The sequence below is a fragment of the Chaetodon trifascialis genome, chromosome 19 (genome assembly GCF_039877785.1).
Source record: "Chaetodon trifascialis isolate fChaTrf1 chromosome 19, fChaTrf1.hap1, whole genome shotgun sequence".
Classification (NCBI taxonomy): Eukaryota; Metazoa; Chordata; class Actinopteri; order Chaetodontiformes; family Chaetodontidae; genus Chaetodon; species Chaetodon trifascialis.
Genome location: NC_092074.1, coordinates 11,343,073 through 11,366,280, shown reverse-complemented (window position 1 = coordinate 11,366,280; position 23,208 = coordinate 11,343,073). Strand labels below are relative to the sequence as shown.

The 23,208-nt window shown below is 43.8% G+C and overlaps 1 protein-coding gene across 3 annotated transcripts; it reads right to left on the bottom strand.

Annotated features, from left to right (window-relative positions):
• On the bottom strand, positions 1-21,339 carry LOC139347302 (E3 ubiquitin-protein ligase RNF19B). Of its 3 annotated transcripts, none has more exons than XM_070986775.1 (10): positions 21,017-21,339; positions 12,843-13,530; positions 11,513-12,003; positions 7,995-8,200; positions 7,723-7,870; positions 5,501-5,663; positions 5,275-5,389; positions 2,878-3,009; positions 2,016-2,286; positions 1-1,766 (listed from the first exon to the last, which is right to left on the bottom strand). In XM_070986775.1, the coding sequence occupies exons 2-10, from the start codon at positions 12,993-12,995 to the stop codon at positions 1,484-1,486; spliced, it is 1,962 nt and encodes a 653-aa protein (XP_070842876.1). In that variant the 5' UTR covers positions 12,996-13,530; positions 21,017-21,339; the 3' UTR covers positions 1-1,483. The 3 variants fall into 3 exon arrangements, with proteins under 3 accessions (XP_070842876.1, XP_070842878.1, XP_070842877.1); XM_070986777.1 differs by having other exon boundaries at positions 2,016-2,265; positions 21,017-21,314; XM_070986776.1 differs by having other exon boundaries at positions 7,723-7,864; positions 21,017-21,314.
• Positions 21,340-23,208: the final 1,869 nt, after the last annotated feature.

The following is a 23,208-nucleotide window of genomic DNA, read 5'->3' as shown; positions in this document are numbered from 1 at the left end:
TTCATGGTGAAATCTTTATTCAGTTTCTCTCCACAACCCAGCACAGGTTATCACGTCGTGTCCGAGTTCATCTCTCACAAGTATTTCACACTCAGGAAGCTAAGCAGAGCATGTATAGTCATGTAATTCTCATAAATCTTCTAGAAGGGGCTATTAGAGTTTAGCCTGAGGTGGCATGCTGCTGTTGTAATTTTGGTGCTCTGTGATCATTTCAGAGGGTCTTTAGATTATATTTTATGCTCTCAGCAGCGCACACTACTGCAACTACACTTTACTGCGGTGTGTGTGGGCATATGTGTGTGTGTGTGTGTGAGTGTGCATGTGTGAATCCACTCGTGTGTGTTCATGTGTTATCCTGGATACACAGCAAGTAGTAGAATCATGCAGCTACTTTAAAATCCAAGTGTCTTCAGAAAAAGACTGCAGTGTCGCTGCCACGTGGTCGTCGTCACTAACGCATACGTACAGCATCTGCCTCAGAATGAGCATTTTTACAAACTAAAGCAACGTCTCCCTCCACAGTTTAAAAGGAAATAGCCTCTTGAAGGCTAAAAGCTGCACTAAAACAGAGCAAAAGTGACACCGCTGCCCTGTCCCCCTTCCATGGAAGACTGTGGATTTGAGATTAATAGTTGTGATAAATGGTATTTAAAGCCGCCCGGTCAATTCAATCACTGCCATAATGTCACAGAGCACTTTTTACTCCAATCAAGAACAACAGTTGCAGGCTTCAGTAGATTTCAGATGTCATTTCCAAATGGCCTTCTTTCACAAAAGAATAACAGTGAAGCATGCGTCGTCTGTTTAAAGTTGCCCAATTCACATGTGACCAAAAAAGTACTGGAGATTTTCTTTAAGGGGGGAAAAAATCCCCTCCTACTGTTTTACAACTTAGCCTGAGAAGCATTTGATATTTACTTGGTGGCACAACAGTTGTTAGATTCTTAATTACCCATAAAACAGATCATGCTTGTGTGGGGTCTCTTTATTTGTACGGGGAGAGGGAGGAGGGAGGTGAGGTCACTAAAAGAAGTGTGAGAGTACAGCGAGACAGATAGAGGGCTTCATGAAATAGATTTAAGATAGAGGGGGAGTAAGGTAGTCTCTTCCAGAAAGGACAACGTAGAAAAAGACAGACTGAACGGGTCAGCTAACATGCTCTCAGTCACGTGTGTTTTTGATTCATTGTTGGATCCCGTCTGATTTACAGTTTATCCCCCTCCGATTTTTATGTCATGGTCTCATGCTATTTGTCTCATACACAAACTCTCACACACACTCGCATTTTTCATTTGCTCTCTCTAAACCCGCGTCTTCCTTAGAGGCTGGAGCTAGAAGGCAACTGGTGGGAGGGCCCGTCTTAGAAGCAGGAGGTGGTCTTGGACAGAGATTTTCAGGTCAGTCCGGTGACACGTCAGCACGTGTTTCTTTCCATACAACCTGACTAATCTTCAATCAAGTACAAAGCCTGCACTGGAGGACCTCATACACCGTCTATCTCAAAGACTGGGTAAACTGTCCCTTCGTCTCCTCCTGCTTCCCCTCCTGGTTTCTCTCTTCCCTCCTGCTCCTCTCCTTCTCCTCCTCCCCCCTCTCGTCTTTCTTCTAGTTCTGAGGCACACAGGTAGTCGTGGGACTGGGACTGCGAGTGTCCCAGGGACTCCACCGACAAGCTTCGGCTAGACAGGATGCTACTTAGGCTGGACTGGCGGGCGCCTCTGGGATGGGTCTCAATTTCCACACGGACCTCAAAATTGGTTCCATCCCTGTGGTGACAGTAGAAACACATAAAAAAATCAATAAAAGGCAGCCAGGCAATCAAAATGAGTCTGATTTGAGAATTATATGCTTAAACTAATGTATTACATTCATAAAAGTTCCCAAAAAACAATTAAAGAGCAGGACTAAGAGCCTACAGCCATGGTAGCAGCATGGCAATCCATCCAATACTGGTTGAAACATTTCAGTCGGGACTGAAGTTGTGGATGAGAACAGGAGGCAGACGCAGCATTTACCTCACAGGAAGCGCTTGTGTGTCATCGACCTTGCTGTCAGGCACAATAACCACCTCGCAGTCTGAGCGGCTGTCCTGCTGGGTGTATCCGTGGTGTTTTGTGGCTTCGTCCAATTCCTCGTAGCTATCTAGCTCCGGGGGCGTGGTGCTTGTACTGGGGAGGACGCCCACTTCCTGTACACTGACTCTGACTTCCTGGACGCTGGTGTCGCTGAGCGTTGGGTTGTTCTGACCTGTCCAGTGGTCACTGACTACATGAGAGAATAGAAGATCTATAAGAGAAGTTGAAACTTCATCAGATCAGGCCGCACTTTGGAGCAAACATCACAATGCACCTAGTACTTATGCAGACTTAAGAGTCCTTAACCTAAGTTAACTACACAGTCATATCATCTCATTTGCTTTGACATTTTGTTTATTAGGCCTATATGAAGCTCCAGCCTGGAGATGAGCTATACTGAGCATAAAGATTAGAAATGTGGGAAAACAGCTATTCTGGCTTTCATCGCCTACCAGCACTCTAAAGCTTACTGACAGATACTGTCAGTTTGTCGAACCACACAAACAGTAACAGTCACTGTCTTCTTGTTGTGCCTGACAGGAAGTCCTGCTGCTGCTCACTAAGAAATAATCCCCTTAAACCACAGCTTGTCAGTTTATATGACTCTGTGTACGGACAAGACAAACAAGATGCAACACATTAATAAGAGGCACGCCTAGAGTGGCGCTTTCGAGCTTTGGACACAGCCAGGCTAGCTGGTTCCCTCTGCTTCCAGTCTTTATGTTAAGCTAAGCTAACTGCCAATCATCTGGCAAGAAAGCAAATGAGTGTGTGTCCAAGAATGTGTAAATCCTGTACTCACAGCTGGCCAAGTCCTCCAGTTGGATTTTATGTGTTTCAGGGGGTTCACTCTGCGGTCGACACCAACCGTTCCGACAGAGCGACATGGGGACGACCCCGTAGACGTATGTCAGCATCAGTGGCACACCCACACCTGCAGGAAAACAGAAAAGTGTGAAAAACAAAAACATGTCTATTTCTCCCAATCATCTGTCTACAGTTTGTGCACTGATTTCTGTTTGGATGTAAGTTTTAGGACATGTTTAGCTGGTGGAGCGCCCTTTTACACAGTTTTTACCTTACCATTATTCCTGCAATACCCAAAATCAAACACAGGGGGGAGCCCCTCCTGCTTCCCTGTCCACTGCACACAGAATTAAGTTGCTGAAACAGTGACAGGATGACGCTATTGCTGGCATCTTGACCTCTACATTTAAGCAGTTCTGTTGTTCTAAATAATACTCAGACCTAGTGCTTATGCTCCAAGATCACCCTCTTTCAGGAACCTCTTTCGTTGCAGGCTTTTAAACCAAGTCTCTGTTAATTGGAGACGAGCCGATCCAGCATTATTCATCCATTTTCTGTTTTTTCATTTTTAAGAATTTTAATTTCCTGCATATCTGCTTTTCTATGACGTATTTCTAGCTATTTCATCCCTTTGATCTTATGTGCATTGCGATCAAGCTTCTATTTTATCTAATTCATTGTAAGTCTATAATATACTGTATGTTTTTTGTTCCGTGTGGTGCTGCTATGTTGTCCAGGACAGTCTTGTAAAAGAAATTGGAAGCATTTGTTATGGTGAGAGATGGAAAGATATTGAGAAGAGAGCAGTGCGTAACTCCTCTAAAAAAGCCATTTCAACCCTAAAAAAATTCGATTTCGCCCCACTCTCCTTCATAACCTTCACAAAAGCACTTTTAACAAGCCCTCAAACTCGATGAGCAGCGATCACACAGCGCAGGGAGGGTCTGTGTGATTATGCAACCTGTGATTGAGATAGGAATTCGGGAGCACAAAGCAGAGTGCCGACCAAACAAAGGGACATCATTAACACAGCGGGAACGCTGGCGCGCTATTGACTCAGCGACAGGGTGAAACCAGGGCAAGAGGATGAGCCTGCCAGCCTAACAGTTGACGGAAAGAGAGGAGTGAGCGCGAGAGGCTGTGTGTGTGTGTGAGAGAGAGGAAAAAGAGAGAAATGACAGGACAGGGAGCTGTGAATGAAATATGAGAAACTAAAGATCAATTGTAGTACGGTGAAAGCTCAAAACAGATGAGATGAAATGAACCAGAGGCAGCGGTGCAAGTGGGAGGGGTCGGATGTGCAGGGGTAGGAGGTGAGGGTGAAGAGTACAGTGCAGCTGAATGTGTCTGAGTGTGTGTGTGCAAAGGCAGGGCCTGTCAATGTGTAGTACAGTGATGGTTGACACTGCAGAGGGAAGCTGAGAGGCTGCTGAAGCCTTAAGGGGTTCTGGCACAGCCGCAAATGTTACCTACAGCAGGAAGTTGCATGAGTCATCAAAATGCTCATTTATGTGAGCGTGGTGATGACATCAAGCGGCATGTTTGCATACATTGAATACTCATGATTTTATCGAAGGGATAGTTTGACTGTTTGGGAAATACGCTCATCTGTTTTCTTACAGAGAAGATCACCACTTTCATTCCTGTAAAGTAAATATGAAGCTCCCGCCAGCAGCTGGTTAGCTTAGCGTAGCATAAAGACTAGAAACATGGGGAAACTGGCAGATCATCTATTCAAAAACTAAGTGTAAAAATGTCACGCTGTGGTTTTATGGAAGGTAAAATGCACAATTTTTACACTTCAGCTTTTGCACAGATACAAATGAGACAAAGTGTTAATCAGTTAGCCTTACAGGTGCTGGTAGGCGGGCTTTTTGGTGGTAGCATCATATGAGAGTGGTGTCATTTTTCTCTGCAAATGTGCATATTTCCCAAAATGTCAAAGCAATTCTTTAATTTTAGGTCTATAATTGTGAGCGCAGCATGTGAAAAGAGGGGGGGCTTCTCGCTCTTGATCCTCCAGTCCTTACTCATTATTATGGAGGGGATTATGGGAGACGCTTCCCAGCTAGCAGCCATGTGGATCATCTTTATCTTTAATGACTTTTTGATCCACATAAATACTGTTCCCCAGATATTAGAAATTTTGATAAAACTACAGTTTTATTATATTTTTATTATATAACTTAGCATATTTAGCATACGAGGTCTCTTCAGTCTCTGACCTAAAGTGCTATGTGAGGATATTGTGGTGATTTTATCAACTTTCTTAAAAAATACAGTTCTATAACTAATTCACAACTAATTTTGCAGAGACGAGCTGACGCCAAACTTCAGTGGCTCGTCTCAGCGTGCAGGACAGAGGGCGGCCATGTTGCTGTTTGCTCCTTACCCACAGTGACTGCTGCTATGACCGGCGACACAAACACTGACATCATCACCCCACTCGCCACCGTCAAGTAGTGCTTACTTCCTGAGATATTGTTTTTCTTACAGCGACCATGGACCTGGAGGGGAAGAAATACCACATATGTCAGGTAATAGGAATCATACAGAACCTCAACCAGTCATTCAAACCTTGATTTGACGTGACACAAGATGTATTGACTGGTCTGCACCTTGCGGCCCATGTAGATTGGTATGCCCACAATGATGACTGGGATGGCGATGCCTGCTATAAGGGAGATGACCACCGGTGCTCCGAGCAACATGCCCACCTGCCACAGAACCTTGCGGGTTTGAGACCATGGCTTCTTCCCCCAGAATGTACATCCTGAGGGACTGAGACACACAAGAGACACAACAGGGGAGATCAGATTTTTATTTTTAGCCATGTGAGCGTCATGGCTCTGTGGGTGGAAATGTAATTCTGTCAGTTTGTGGGTGGACTGCCATGACGTTTTGTACTGACCTGAGGATGAATGCTACTGATTTTAATGATCTCCAGACTTCTCCAGACGCCACCATGAGGTTGACATTTTTGGCTTTCAGTGAAATATCTTGTAAGCTATTCGGTGGATTGCTGTGAAATTTGCTACAGATTTTCAAGGTTCCTACACAATCATTTCTCATAACCTTGATTACCTGACTTTCCATCTAGTGTGCTGTATTTACATTTACTACTTGCCAATACAAATAGCAGCAAAATTCATGAAATTCCCATCACCCTCAGTTAGATATTTGGTCTTATCCCAACTTTATTCTCAAAATATACAAAAAAGGTTATGTGCAAACTTCCAAAGACTCATAATAACCCCCTCCATCAGGACATGACCTTTCATGCAGCCTCATCCAACTTTGACGCAAACACAAAACCATTTTGAATGATTAGTTTTTACCAAAGTGGCATGAATAAGCGCTGATGCAACAGTGTGACAACATTAACTGTCTGTCTCACTGCTGTCATTACATCATTACCCCGACTGAATGACCTCATCTGCATTTGTCTCTTACTTATAACTTTCTCCCTCAATTACCACCATTTACAGCTACCATTCATAGACTCATTTATCTGACATACTGCTGTTAGATAAATGGAAAAGTCCGCTTACGAGAAGTCACATTTTCTGTCTCTGGATGTGACATTAGGTGCAATAAGCGTTGCCTTAAAGTGCTCCGTTAATCTTGTATGAGCCTTTGCTGTTGCGGCGTTACTCTTCCTGCCAGGGAAAGCAGTAGAACACTGACTAATGCTGTTTGGTCTTAATGAAGCAGAAATTAAAGCAGCAGTGACAATATAAGCAACACAAACAGTTCCTGAGGGCCATGCTTTTTCTCCAAGCAAGCGTTTGAATCACAGTAGCAAATGTCACTCTGAGGTTGTAAAAGCCTGTGTGGGAGGAATTATGATGAGATATTAGGACTGTGCTCTGTTGCTCTGCACTGGCAGATTTGCAGTGAGATGCTAAAAGTTTTGCCCTTCAAGAGGACGTTCACTGCGATTTTGCATTGTGAAACATTGTGAACAGACAGGGAGGATGGAGGTCGAAAGACAATGCAGCTCACACAGAGAGAAACTCTGCCTGTGTGTGTGTGTGTGTGTGTGTGTGTGTGTGTGTGTGTGTGTGTGATTCATGCTTCAGGCGACAGAACTGAAGACATAAAAATGATCAATACATCAAAAATTCTTGCATATATGCACCTTTCACACACTGTAGTTAGAAAACAGACCTGGACCGGCAGACAGATGAACTTCAAATTTACCTAATCAGCCTCTAGCTAGTCTTGTAGCTTGAGTTACATATTCTGCCGCATGGAAATATGGAGGCAGATAGGGCTGATTAATTGATGACAAGTCAGCAGCGACTCCCTTCCAGGACTGGAAAAATCAATGGAAGCCCAGACGAACAGTTTAAAGCAGCGCAGCCTCTCAACAATGACATACTGTCTGTGCCTTGCTGACGGGCCCGGTTTTTGTCTGTGACTGGATACTGCTTTCAAATGTACAGATGGAATAGAGGTGTGAACACGGGTATGCTCATTTCAGTGGGGCTAGTTATAGAGTCTTTGGCCTCTGAAGAAGCTGTTCAGTATCTTATATTTGCTGGAGTTGGACTTGTGCCACCAAGCATTTTTCTCACCTCATGCTGCTGTGAGACAAGGATCAAATTCTGCTGCTCTTTCTCTTGTATTTTTGTGCAGGGCTCTCACTGCATATGTCCCAAACACCAAGAAAGTTCATTGTAGGAAAGCAAATAGTGATTATTTTTATTAGCAGTTATTCAATTTAACAACTAATCAGCTACTTGTTTCACTGCCGGTTCCCCAGGTAAATAAAACTACATGGTTTTTAGATGTTGGCATTTGCTTTGGTATGATAATGTGTTCATGAGCCGAGTACCTGAGGTAGTGCACGTCGGTGATCTCCTGCATACACAGCCAGCAGAACTGACAGGCACACACAGTGCAGTTCATACGGTTACAGCTGCCGTCATTGGTCTTCATGATGTAGGCACCACAGCGAGGGCACGCTTTGATCTCCTCTGCATCTTCAGCAACAGAGTCAAAGTGTTAGGGGGCGGCCACGCGCTCTGCAATATTCATCTGGCACTTGTGATAAGGATGAAATAACCTCAAAGGTCCTCCGATTTCCGCCACAAAAGAAGGTCTCACCTCCTCCGGGTTCTTCATTGAAGACGTACAGCGTGGAGGCATCGTTGCCGCCTGAGGTGTGGCGGGCTCGCTGGCGCCGGGCCTGGTCGCACGTCTGGTTGGGGTGCCACAACTGCCGACAGTGGTAGCAGAACTCCGTGTCGCATCCCTCACGGCCACAGCTCAGCTTGGGACACTCCGCACAGCCGTAAGCTATCACTGCATAGCTGAAGAGAGAGAGAAACTGCAGGTAAAAAATGGACATCATTAGTATGTTAATTGAGGCATCATGGAGGTTTAAATCCAGGTGTTCTCTCCACTCACTACTCCATCCTGTTGTCCTAACGTGCTCAGCTGAGACTCACAGTTTCATTTAAAGATCACAGCTTTGTTTGCTTGTCTGGAGTCTCTATTAAAATGCTGCAGGGAGTCGAATCCATTGCTTGATCCTTGCATTGTTCATGTGTTCAGCCTGGTGAAACACAATGAATTGTTCATTGTTGGTTTTGCTCGCACACAGCAGCTACATCTGTTGACTGTGTGCCTCAGTGAATCACAACTCAAAGAGAGATACAACTGTCTGTGGGACTGGTTTCCAGAGTTCAGCACCTGAACCAGAAATATACCATCCTCAGATCTTGAGCAGTCATTATGATTATAAGAAGGAGCTTGGCGTCTGTGGACCTAATCTCGCTCCTCAGAGGGGACATTAACATAAATTTCAATATTCAAAAGATCATGTGATTAATGATCAAATACAAGTGAAAGTAACTGTGAGTGATTCACAGGGGGCTCGAGGATCCAGGCAGAGCTGCTGTGTTGTGAAGTTTTTTGAAATGCTCCTCCAGGCGTTTTCCTTTGGCACCTCCAGCCTGATGTGGTTTGCAGCTTTGTCACAAAGGCAGATGAATCAGACAGGCTGAAGGCCACACACACATCAGACGATAATTAGACTGCTGCCTGGGTCCCACTTTGGTGTCAGACTGCATTTAAACTGGCTGCGTCTGATTTTCAAGTCAGGCCCTTTTGGCTGAACAACAAAGCCGGCGCGGACCTGCTTATGAATTTCCAGGTATCAGCGGATATCTATCTTTGTCAAACAAACCAGCAATAATTAGATTATTTAGTTCTTAAACACCCTTACACACACACAAACACACACGCACACACACACACACACACACACATACACACACACACACACACACACACACACACACACACACACACACACACACACACACACACACACAATCCCACTCCAACAAGTTTCAAGGCATCTAAAAATACTCTGCTTTGAATAATAATTTCTCTTATATGGTTGTCCACAGAAAATATCAATTAACATCTTTAAAAGCTCAATCTACTCCTTCTTCATCATTGACAAATCCTTTATCTTTGAATATGCAAATGATTTTCCTTTCAGAAGTTCAACTGCCAGAGACAAGATGTCTCCTGCATGACTGAAGAGGTCATTCTCAGCGTGTGCGCACTGGAGGCTTCAAAGTTTCCTCAACACACTTGTGCAAGTTGCAAACTGGACCGTGACTGGCTTCCATACTACGACCCAAAAGTTATGGGTTGCTGGGTAAAACATAAATAAATCAGCATCCCAACTTTTTTGGAATCAGGGTTGTAGTCGTGATGTCAACAAAATCCTGCTTGCACATACATTTTTAAACTTATTGGATATTTAATACTTTAAACTGAAAATAGTACAGGTTATGTGTTTTAACTGACATAAGTTCAAGTCAGTCATGTTAGTCAGGGGAGTTCAACAAGCTTCTTTTTGGGGAAAATACCAAAATCCTTCCGCAAATGTCAAACTACAGCAATGCTGGATAAAAGTCCCGGTCTTTGACATCAACGTAGGCCCAGAAAGATTTCCACATGAAATCCTTGTGCTGCAGATCCTGTCTGCATATGCTAAGCTCCTCATTTGAAACCACCTCCAGCAGACTCACATATGCAGCAAAAACATGACAAAATGTGCACGCATCGATTGATCCGAGCGTGTGGACACACAGAGCACGCTGTCTCAGAGCCAACATAATCTCCAGCTAAGCTCCTGTCCCTAAGACCTCCAGGAATGTGTATATATTGGGAACATGGGAATACACAAACCATAACTGTGACTGACCAGTTTACATAACGGGTCGACACTTCAAAGAATCTCTAATGTGGAAGCTATTAATCATCGAAAATTCATAACACTGCAGACCACCACTTGTAAACATTTTTTTTCAATATGTGAAGCTCAAAATTCTGCAGATCTGTTGCAGATTAATCCGATCTCTTGTTTCTCTGTTCTATTTAATTCACCACAGCATCAGACAGGTTGGCATATTGATTTTTGCTGCACTCATTCATCATGAGCAGACTGTGAGCTCTGACAGCCGGGGAGACAGACAGTCTACCACTGAACTCTGGTGCATACGTGCTTTTGACCACAAATATTCACCCGACACCCACACACAACATGTACACACACACACACACACACACACACACACACACACATTATGATTTCTCATCAGCAGCCATATCTTGTTACCCATCCATGAGCATGGAGGCGATACATCAACGGATCAGTGCATGCGTGTGTTACAAAGAAAACATGAGCGTAAACTCAGTGCGAAACTTGTGGTTGCATTGCATTGTGGTCTATGGAGGCTGCATTCAATGGGAAAAACACATCTGTCTCTCCCACAGTGAATGTCTCCCTGTGTGATATATGATTGTTGTGATTCCGCACTGAATCACAGTAGCTGTGTTTTAAACATCTCTACGCGACGCGTCATCCTAAAAACAGTAAAACAGTCTCAGATCTTCTCAGATTCTTCCGTTCACTCCCACTGCACCATGCACTGTGTTTGTGCTGCTGTGTGTAGTCCCTCATTTGGACTGGATTCTTGAAGAGTTGAAGCTACCAAAGCAAAGAAGCTTACTTCATCATTCACAATCAGTCTGTTCTGCTTCAGGATCTGTGAAATATCTTGGCTGCATCAAAATTTTAAACAGCCTTGGGATGCATGTAAAGCTCAAAGTGAGCTTTCACATGCTGTCAGTTCATCTTTTCAAAGCTCAGTCAATCACTCTGACACTGCTCCAGTCTTGTGTTTTACATAAGGCTGGTGGTGGGATGACAGGGGTTTGACAAGAGCTGCCATATTGAACACTGATTTCTTTTTTCTTTTTTCTGTAATTACAGTGAGTCGCTACTGTCTGACTCAAGATGTCAATAAAAAAGTACATTTTTCTACAAGTTTAGGCAATCTCGAGAAGACGCTGTTTTCATTACTTCCACCTTTTCCTCTCCTTTATTCAATCTGCTTTTCTCAAAGTTAGTTAACGATGGTGGTGGAAGTTGAGTTGAAGTAGCTATACAACAGTGAAAAATACAAAGTTGCAAGAAAAAGTCGTGCATTCAAAATCTATTGAACTAAATTATATTATCCTGATTTTGAAAAGAGACTTTTTCCAGCGTAAAAAACATGCAGGACAAAGCTTTTACGATTTTCTGGTGGTCTGATTCTCACCTGCAGTCAGGCGCAGGGCACCAACGTGTGTCTGGATCAGCAGCCAGGAAACGTCTCAGCTGGTACTCCTCAAACCGCTCCAGCAGCGCCCGGTCATCCAGGATGGCACGAACATCCAGCGGCGCCAGAGTCTCGGGGCACTGCGGGCACGCGATGCCCACCCGGCTCTCTGAGATCTCAATGCGCAGGTACTGGCGGAGGCAGTCAGAGCACGTTCGGTGGGAGCAGGAGGAGAGTCGTGGGAAGTGGCAACGCGGTTGACTGAGCAGGCACAGTGGGCACTCCTCCAGGTGTTCGTCCAAAAGCTGCTCCTGGCTGGAGGAGGAGAGGGACAGGACGCCGGTGGAGCCGCTGCTGACCCCGCCCACGCACTCGGCCGTGGCGGCACCGTCGTCGCCTGCCTCAGCCGCTGCTGGTGGACCTCCTCCTTCTCCTCTTTCTCCTCCAGGAACTCTTGACTCTCCTGCCTCTTCTGCTGTGAGGTTGAGGTCCTGTGAACAGGTTCACAGCTGCTGATTCGCCAAAATCCAATCACATACATTAAAAACATTGATGATGAGGATTTTTTTGTTTTATTTCAAATGGAAGCTAATGAAACATCCTCACATTTCTTGTGAAAAGGACTCTGAGAGTGTATGCAGGTGGATACTTTTTGTATTTGGTGTACTTGGTATCTTGGCAACATCATTTCTTGAAATTGCCAATTAATTAAATAAACACTCTAATGGATTTGGGCTATAACAGAATGGGAGAGGGAGGCAGCAAGCAGAAGCTAATCCATCCAGAGTTAATGATCTACAGCCTCACTTCAGGTTTGTCTTTCTTACGCAACAACGAGTGAGACATTCAGATTTTTGGCCACAAAACCAGACATCTGACATGTTTCAGTCTTATGTTTCAAGGTCAAAAATTTCAGTTAAATCTCCTCACTATACGTATAGCGGGATAAAAGACTAGCAATGAGCCAATGCATTATTATGAATAGGACTTTTTATCATGATTGCTCTTAAAATAACCGGTATACTATCATTTAAACTCTGTTTTAGCTAAGTAGACAGTCACAGTACTATTTTAACATTTTCCTGGTTTTAAGTAGCAGGTTCCCTTCAAGCCAGGAAGAAAATATAAAGAAAAACTGAACCGAAACATGTAAAACTAGTGCTGAAACTGGAACATACAAAAACCAAAATGAAACATTTTATGGAAAAAGCTTAACTAAACTCACCATGTCTACCTGAAGCCAAAACAAACAAGAAGAAATAATGCGATCACTTCCTCACTTTCGCTCGCTCCCAGACAACAGTAACAGCGCTGGATGCCTCAGCCTCACCTGCTCTGGGTGCTCGCTCGGGGTCAGAGTGATGGCCACCTCCTCCTTGGGCCAGGGCTCCACGGGCCTCTCGGGCCGTGGCTCCGACTTGGGCTTCCTGCTGAAGAAGCTGAGGAAGCTCAGCGGCCCCGTCTGCTGCTTGGGCCTCTTCATGGTCTGGGACTAGAGTGGGAGCAGCAGCTGAGGAGGTCAGGCCAACGACCATGAGCGGGATGCAAGAAGAGAGTGTGTGTGTGTGTGTGTGTGTGTGTGTGTGTGTGTGTGTGTGAGGGAGAGAGAGTGAGGGGGGTGTATGTGTATGTGTGTGTGTGTGTGTGTGTGTGTGTGTGTGTGTGTGTGTGTGTGTGTGTGTGCACGTGTACGTGGGTGGGTGAGCGCAGTGAGCTCTCACGGCTCAGAGTCTTGAAGCTGGACGGCTGCTCCACTGTATGTGGGAGGAAGAGCGGGAGGAGAGATGGAGAGGTAGACGACAGGGAGGAGGTAATCCCCGCCTGAGGGGAGCATCACTAATTTGGAGCCTTTCCGAGACCTGGTCATGTGATCTTGCTTTGTCTCTTCAGTCCGCGTTCCCTCCTCCTCTTCCTCCTCTCCACCTCCGCCGCAGTTCCTTCGGTCTGAGCTAGTCCTGAACTGGCCCACAGTCCTTCATCATTTAAGGCCTCGTCTTCACCACGAGCAGTCCCTCAGCCTGGAGACAAACATCGCAGTCATGACTAAATGACAGTGAATCAGAAATAATGGGATGTGCATTCTGCCATTTTGTCAGAAAACATGTTGTTGTACAAAAAAGTCCGTAGATGAAAAGTGGAGCTGCTGAACGCATCAGAGGCGATAATTCAGTATAATCGTCAGCTTTCAGTGGGATGGCATTGAGATGATTTGATTATAATGTGTTGCAGTCGCACACATTTCTTTTGTCCAAATGAGAAAAATGTGAAAGTGAAATGGAAAAATTGGTTAGTGAAGTTTTAAAGGTCCACTCTTTAGGATTTAGGAAGTTCTATTGGAAGAAATGTAATATCACGTAATAAATAAATGTAATATCCTTAACATATGTTTTCATTAGTGTAGACCCACTGACTCTAGATGGTGCCTTTCGGATTTTTTGTAGCCACCGTATTATCTCCTACATGCTGTGAAAAAGAGGGGTGAGAGGAGGGGTATATCAGTTGGTTGCAATCTGCAACCTCACCACTAGATGCCACTAAATCCGACGCACAATGCAAAGGATTACAATGGAACACAATTTATTGCATTCAACATCAATTTAATTACCATATTTGAAATATAATTACACACTTCCACATTGTGATATATATTATAATCCCAAAACAGTTTTATATTAAAAAGAATATATATTTTAAATCATTTTGGAATTGCACATTAATTCAATCTTGGGATGCTGATCTACACCAGCGGTTCCCTACCTGGGGTCAGGTCCCAAGAAAAGCCTATTTCTGAGTGATTTAACTTACCTTTCACTTATTCCTATTTAAATTATTCAAATATAGCAACAGCAAGGACATTCCCACTTTGGTTGAACTGGTCACAGCAGTTAGACATGTGGTGATGAGGGGTTTCAAGAAGACATTTCTTTGTTTTAAGGGGTCACAAGCCAAATTTACAACTGGGTAACAAAATGTAATAAAATACTAAAAACAATTGGCCTTTTCCTCTTAAGTGGCAGCAGCTTACTTCAGTTTTAACCATAATTTGCAGCCTGGTTCCTTTCTGAATTCTCATTCACATGAATATAAATGTTATCTATGTTATGCAGAGCAACAACAGAAAACAGGACTTTCATACTTCACCTGTTATATCTTCATCATCATTAGCAACCAGTTAGCATTTGCTCCACATAAAATTATATATTATGTATTAAATGTCCAGTGTGCAGGATTTTGTGGCATCTAGTGGTGAGGTTGCAGATTGCAAGCAACTGAATGCCCCTTGCCTCACCACTCTTTTTCCAAGGTTGTATTGTATTTGCTTTGTCCATTCTGGGCTACTGTACATTGTATTCTGCCAATAGATGCCTCTGAACCTCCTCTTAAATCGTGAGTGGACACAATACCAGGAGCTAACTTTAAAATCTGACCTTTCAATATGGTCACAAAACCAGTCACTTCAAAAACAAGCTGTGCCATTTAACTCCTGAATCTGTATTTAAAATCCCCACCCGCGGCCTCTCTGCAGCCTCGGCCTGCCCGTCATACGGCCTTAGCATGAGCAATAAGGTCACAGTCATGAGACACAAAGAGCAGGCGGATGAGAGAGTTGTGACTGGTTTGACAGAAAGGACTGGGGGAGATGGAGGGTGAGGCAGGGGACGGGCAGTGATAGACAGCACAGACAACTCATTCTGTCTCCATTAGGCAGCAGTGAGCTTTCATAATCAGGACCAGAGAGCAAAGAGAGCAAGAGGTGATTCATGCAAGCCCAGACCAATTAAAATGTGTCTCCATATTGCCACTACGTCAAATGAGACCATGGAACACGCCATGAAATATGATATGATTACAGATCAGCGTCTATTTAAAGAACTGTTTTGTGTTCTGTAATTCTGGAATCGAAGAAAAAGCCAAACCGGTGTTTTTTTGTTTTTTTTTTAATGCATCAAATCAACCACAGAGGCAGGATAAGGCTACAGGAGCTATATACTTCATCACTCTTTTAACAGGGATGCACAAAGACTCTGGATTTATGTAACACTGCAGAGCCTGCCGAGCCCGACTGAGAGTGAGAGTTAGAGCTGTATTTACGTCTAGTCCTGTGGATATGTTAAAATCGACATGAATAGCAGGCTCCTCTTGCAGCAGCACATCATTATATATGATAATTTAAGAGTGAAGAAAAGACACTCTTGCCCTTTGAAAAGCTGGCACCATAAACTGATGATTAGTGTTGATATTTTCGATGCAAGATATTCTTTCCACTGGAGCACTGCTGGAACTACTGGAGCGCTGCATTTTTCTGTTGAGATACAATTTGGCAAGTGCCCCATAAAATAAAAAAAGTACTAAAACGCAACATGCACCGCAAACTTTTTTTTTTTGCATTTCATGCTGGAATTATTGTTAAAGCAGACTTAATATTTGTGGCAGTGAAATTTAAACATCTTCCAAGAAATGATCTGATAGGAAACTTCTTTAAAAACCAAAGTTAACAAATGAAACATTTGAACCAGGGGTGTCCAAACTTTTTCCTTTTGGAGTGCCAAAACTGAAAAAGCGAAAGCCAAAAGCAAACACCTGAACACCTCCCAAATTCCCTTAATTGACTGACTTGATGCGCAAAGTGTCACTAATCACTAAATAGGGATCCTACATACTTAAAAAGCATTTTTAGCTCGCAAAAAAATAAAGCCTTAAAAGACGAGATTAGCACCCCATCAACATCTTTAGAAGTGAAACAAAGATTCCTGATAAATGAGAAATAAAATAACACACTGGTGATTTGCCAGAACACCAGAGCAATCTGAACCACTGAGAGGAGAGGTGTTTGTGAAGGCAGACGACACAGATACAAGGTCAAAGTCACTGCCACAGCATCCATACAGCTCTTACAACCTGTTTTCTACACTGAGAAACGAACAGTGACAGTTTCAGCTCTTTAAAATTCTTCAGTGAGGTGAAGTGCACGTCCTCATCCCTTTAACGGTATCTTCTCTATCACCTGACCATCAGTTACAAGCATTTGGTCCACTGCTAACTCACTTTTTCCACCATTCAGTGAATGAAAAGTCTTCTCCGGTAGTTCAGGCTCAGATCACTCCTCTGTTTGCAGATTTGAGAATAGAAAACAAAGCAGTGGAGGCACTCCGTGTTGAGCTAAGTCATCCCTAATAACAAAACTACTCCCCAGCAATGATTTGAAAACGTTCAGTCCTCCCTCCGCATGTCTTTTTTGGAGCTTTTCTGGATCCAATTCCGCGTCGTGCATCCGCTTGAATCTCCCTCCCCCGCGGACTCCACGGGGACTGACTTTCTCAGCACAAGCACGGGATCTAAAGCGCCGACCTCTGCCGTGAACGCATCGCTGTGCTGTATTTATAGAACTAATCCCCACATATGAAGACATCAAAAGCACACACGGGACACACTCAAAAGACCTCCCCACGCTGTCTCCACACGTTCATGCAGACACGCTCGAACACACACAGGCACACCGAGACACGTACGAATAGACAAACACAGAATTGAGTGTTTTTAAATTACAGCTCAGTGGGCTCCAGCCAGGGCTTATTGCTCCACGCTGACAAGACGGAGAGCCGAGTAATTAGACAACACAATTCGCCGCCTAACAACTTAGATAAGCTGTCACTGTGAGGGAAAGTTTTCCATCAGTGTGTTCTGAATGAAAACGACTGTTCTGCTGCACAAAGAGGGAAGCGGGCAGTAACCTTGTGCAGGCGGTTCAAATCAGATCATATAAAACATGAAATAAAACATCTTCAAGCCTAACTGATCAAACACACACGAGAACTTTGCAGTGAGTTAATCCAAACTTTGATGCTTTGAAGGCCAAATTTCACAGAAAAATATGTACAATTAATTCATTTTAAGGCAAAAATCATTGCTATAGACATTGTACAAACATTGCATTTTGGCAGCAAAGGACCAAATGTGCGCTGGCTCTGGTGTGTGCACGGCTGCCAGCTTTGACGGGGATTTACGGGCTCAGACTTGGGCCGATTTGGGAGAATTGGCTCCAGTTAGCAGACTAGTTCTGGGGTCAGTTATGGCCCTTAGAAATCTGGAAAAGTATTCTGGCAAGTCAATTTGAGGCTAAATGCCGGGCCGTGCACTTTTTTGCTTCCCGGGCTGACGAAAGTTGTCCTTTTGTTTTCTCTTCAACGTCTGACCGAATCCTTCGTTGATCACTGATAATGTTCTTTCGCTCCAGTCATCCTGCTCCCAATCTGTGCGCAGCATCCTTGCATTGTTAGAGATCATCGTGATCATCTCACATTAGATCTCCCATCCATCAGAAACGGCACACACAAAGACCACACAGGCACAAATGTTATTATGCACATGCTCATTTGAATTATGTGGATACAGACATGGAAATGGACCGAGGAACTTCTTGATGATAAGATGCTGTCTGTCCTCTAGGACCACTGGTTAATATACCCAAAGGGTCATTAACTGCTGAACAAAGTGCAACTACATTGAGACAGAATGTTCAAAAAAGTCCACATTGTGGCATCCATCTCTGGTTTCTGATGTCAAAGCCAAGAATTTCCCGCCAAAAAAGCATCCAGGCTAATATCCGAGCTAACGCCGTTCACGTGGCTAAACACATTCAGCGATGAGACAGTGGGGGAGTAAGACAAAGAGAAGCCCTACTGTCTTTAATGTCAACACGCTGAAGGCTCCAGGGACAGCACAGTTAACCACTCCATGGATGGACACAGATGCTGCTCGGAAAGAGAGCGAGCACATCTTCAGTTTACAGCTTAATGGTTTTCTTTCCTCTTCAGTGAGTGTGTGTGTGTGTGTGTGTGTGTGTGTGTGTGTGTGTGTGTGTGTGTGTGTGTGTGTGTGTGTGTGTGTGTGTGTGTGTGTGCGTGCTGCATATACAGTAAACTGCTCCTGAGGCCAAAGACACACTTAAAGATTTGACCTGCTCTCTTTACTATATAGGACGCTTTGATGCTTCGCTCACTTTTCTCGAGAGCTCTTGGCCACAGAACGAACACAGACTGTACAAGAATTCAGATTCTTAAGGCGCCTCAGGGGGATTACAGAGAATTAAAGGACAAATACAAAATCTGTCCTAGAACTTTTTTTTTCTTTTCCTGCCACAGCACAAAGAACTTAATCAGCAATTCTAACAGGTTTTTTCACCCTCCATCCATGCGAGACTCGCCTAAAACATCAGATTTAATGACTCTGAATAACTGCGATAAAGCTAAGTTATTCATGAAGTTATGTGTCATTCTACAACCTGCTGCTGCATGTTTGGGGAACACGTAGTCCTTCTGAGAGTTAAGCAGCCACACCACTGAAGAGGGTAGAAATCCTATGGGAGAAAAAGAAGCCACTGTAGCCCTGAGAGAGAAATCCTCTCCATCTCTGCAGTGACTGTCGGGGGGTGTCATTTTTAACACACAAATGGATTAAAAGACATAGAGATCCACACCATTTCTTCTTAATTTGCACACTGAATTAACAATGTGATAATAATTTATAGATAATGTTATGGACTAGTTATCATTGTTGAGCCTATCGTTCACAACGTAAGAGGGGACGGAACTATAAATCACGAACGTCTCAACAGCGTGTGAGGAGGACTTTAACAAGACGACTGTTTGACCTTGTGACCTGTTCAAGCACCTTTAGGGTGAGTGACACCTGTCCCATGGAGCTACACCAGTGCACAACAAACCAACAGCTCCAGCCATGTGCCTCAGTCTCATTTTTAATTTAGCTCCAACAGGCAAAAGAAAACCGAGCCCCTTGGCAAACGGCATCACCGGACATCGTTACATAATGTGCACAGGTTTTGGCTGGAGTCTCGTTTTCTTACCTACTGACATGATTCAGCACGCTGATTCACAGCAGTTTCAATCTGACAACAAACGCAGCGTGCGCTCAAACACACCTCGACAGAAAATATACAGATGAGAAGTTAGTGCGTTAAGGTTTTAAAGGGCAATTCCACCAGTTTCACCCATTGTTAACAGGTTAACCCTGACGATGTCACCATCAAGTGTCCCGGTGGCTGGATCGCTCTCAAACATGTTACAAAGTGAATGCATGAAGTTTGAAAGAGCAGGCAGGAAAGGTCAAAGAAACTGATGTTGCATTGTGGAAACCTAAAATCCAGTGTTTGTGCAGCTTGACCCACACACGGGGACAAACAGTCATGTCAGCGTGGCCTCTCTGGCTCTGATTTTGACCACTCGTTTTTTATTTAAACCCATCTCTTGTGACTCACGCGACATTGTGCAAGTGCGATTCTTAAATTGCTGAAGCAGCCCTTCAGGTTGCCCATCTAGGATGTTCAAGTCACTATTTATAATGAAGCACACTGATTTTTCTTTAAGTATGCAAGTAAGTACAATCCTACACATGTATACGCATGATTACAACCTTCCTGATAACCTGCCTATAGGTTAGAGCCTGTAGTGAGTCACCCTGCCTCTTCATGACAGACAAAAATGACAATGACAGATGGGATTATTACACAACCAGCATCTGCCCCGGAGCGTTGCCCCCCTCCTCTGAAACGCCAAAGCAGGGAGCAAACAGGACACCTTTTTTTTTTTCTTTTCTGGATTCTGTCCTTTGAATGAACCGTGTTATCACAGGCGTATCATCTCCTCAGTGTTGGCGGCGTTTGTGGAGGACACTTGTTAACAAGCTGTTGCTCTGCGTTCGCTGAACAGAGGTCAGCCTGATGTGGAGCTGTGCTGCGAGCCGAGGGAAACCTGATGATCCACCTTCTTAAATGTCTCTTCACTGGACACAAGCCCACATCAGCAATGCGGGTTTCAGAGGCATGAGAGTGACCTCAGCCTGCCTGCCTGCCCACACACACACACACACACACACAGAGCGGCATCCCTGACCAAAGTCCTCTGTTTCTGCACCATGTGATGCTCCACACTGAGTCTCAGTGACCTCAGGCAGCCTGTAGGCTTATGTTATTGAATAACCACAATATAGGCTAAGTTCAAGGATTAGGTTTTACATGATATCACAGCAGCCTATGGTGCGGTATGTCATAACAGTGCTGTATGTCTTAGTGCATTTTAACTCACTGATTTAACTCTGCAGATCAAATGAGAAAAGTCATTTCTCCATATATCCAAATAAACCATAAGAGCAGGCCTGTAGGCTACATATTGGGATGCAAATGCAAATTTAAGATGTTACAAAAGCGGACGAAGCAAAGGCAGCCTTGCACTAACCTCCACATGAAATAAAAAAATAATCATTTCCACGCTTCCATTTTTAATCATTTAAAGAGGTCTGTCCAGGGCATCAGTATGCTATTGCAGGGAGTGGCATGTGTAATAGGCTGCGTATTCGCATTCACCTCCACCTCCAGATATCCCTCACAGACAGGAGTGACAGCGAGAAAAGCGCGGCGGAATAACTGCGCCTTAGACAAGTCTGCAGATAAAACGCATAATAATTTCTATTACGTAAACGGTCTCTTACCTCTCTGCACGGCGCCTTGTCTTTGCAGCGTAGAATCAACAACTGGCTCCTCCCCTTGAGGACCAAACAGGAGCAGAGAAATCTCCCCCTCCCCTCCTCCTGCCGTCTCCTCCTCTTTACTGCTGCACACTGAAAACATCTGAAAGCATGTCAATGGCTGCAGAGAGGCTGGGTGTGATGGCCAGGTCCGGTCCGGCGCAAAGAGAGGAGGCGGGCGGGGGGGGGGGAGCCGAGGAGAGGAGATCCGCGGTGAGGAGGCGATGCCTTCCGCCGGCACAGCAGCGAGACCGACGGCTCTGCTGTGGCGGCCTGAGGGGAGGCACACTGCGGTGACATGAACCAATGGGATGACGCAGAATCCCAGGATCTCCTATTCATAAATACCCAATCCCATTTTTCAAAAAAGAAAAGATGGCAAATGTGTGCTCAAATAACTTTTTTTTTTTTATTTTTGGTCCCAAGCAGGAGGTGGCAGAATATGTTTTTTTAATCTGATATAAAAATGCGCATGTTACTGCGCATGTTACTGAACTTTTTCATGAGATTAAGTCCAGAAAAATAAAAAGGTAATTATTATCTGAAGGGTTAAAAAATAACACACACTCATACATAACGCATCAAACGTGTGATATCTATTTAAATTCCCCGTGAGTTTAACTTTTTATGGGGACAGCCTATATCTTTTAGGGTAGCCTAGTTTAAAGGCCCTATTGAGACTAGGTCTGTGTTACTGAACAGGAAGTGTAAAGGGAGCTTATGATGTTTTATGCTGTCCCCATAATGTGCTGGAGGAGAGTCTCTGGGAGGCCTTTCTGCATACACTGTACAATTGCATATTATTAAGAAGCTGTATAAATATCATTTTCAAACAGAGCACTCTAATTTGTGGGTCTGCCCTGCATTCATCCATTCTGTGGATTCACAATGAAAAGAAACCTGTTTATTTTAAGCAAAGGTGGGACAGATGAAAGTCTTCTCCCTCATTATAACTTTTTATTCTTTTGTAAAGGGCAGAGTGACCTAAAATATCACAAGACGGGTAAAAAAAAATGCAACATTTGCATTTTTGAAAATATTTTTCATGCATATTGATAATGTTGTTATATTTGAGGCATTGCACTACAGTGAATCTTTAACTGACATTAATGGAAGTGGATGTGTTTTATATTTTGCTGTGTAAATACTCCAGAAAATTGTCTATTTCCCTCTCCCCCCTAATTTTGCTAATCTCTTTTGTAGGAGTAATTGTAATTGAGTAACAAACTTGTGTTTTAAACAGCCTCACAGGACCAGAACTTTAAAAGAATCGTCATAATATGGATATTTCAGATTCTATATTAATAAGAACTACAACTACAGTGATACATTGCGGTATTCAAACCGGAAATTATTTTCGGAAACGGAAACACCTCACTAGACGGAAGGCAGCTGCGTACAATGGAATCAAGATGCGTCCCGCCACCAAGAATAACACGTCCGTTATGCGCCCCAGGCCTTCAGAATAAAAGCTAAGACTTCAAACAATTTCTAAAAAGCCCGGGACAATAAATACGAAGCATCGGAATAATGGAGAGCAAGGCCACAGATTTGACAGAAACACATGACATGAACTTCCTCTTTAACATTGTCAGGTGGTAGGTCTGTAATAGTTAAACAGCTAGAGAAAGATGTCACTCAAATTCTCATTGGCCTCGAACAAAGTTCAATGTTCAAACACAAAGAGTACATCAGGTAAACACTGGAGTTTTAAATGTGTGCATATGTGCTTTTAAATGGATCTAAACAGATACTTGGCATTATCACATGGACAAATACTAAAGAATATCTCACTTGTTGGCACACTTAACAAGCAGAAGGGAACTCAGGTCTGAATAGTGGCAGAACAAACAGAGCAAAGGGCAGATTGACGTCACCTGAGTCACGTTGACTCCAGGTGTACCCAGAGCTCAACAGCTCAGCAGACATAGAAGACCTTCAACAATACTCTCATTTTGGTATTAATAATCATAACAATTAAATCAAAGCTCATATTACTAGTAACTGTTAAAATAATATGAAAGTTGTTTCTTTCTTGTCTCCCAAAATATATTGTCACAAAAAGCAAAAGGTGGCATTAAAGTTTGCACATGTAAAGAGCAGAAATCTTCACCAGGAACTGCTCAGCTGTACAGCTGCTTTTCTACTACACCTTG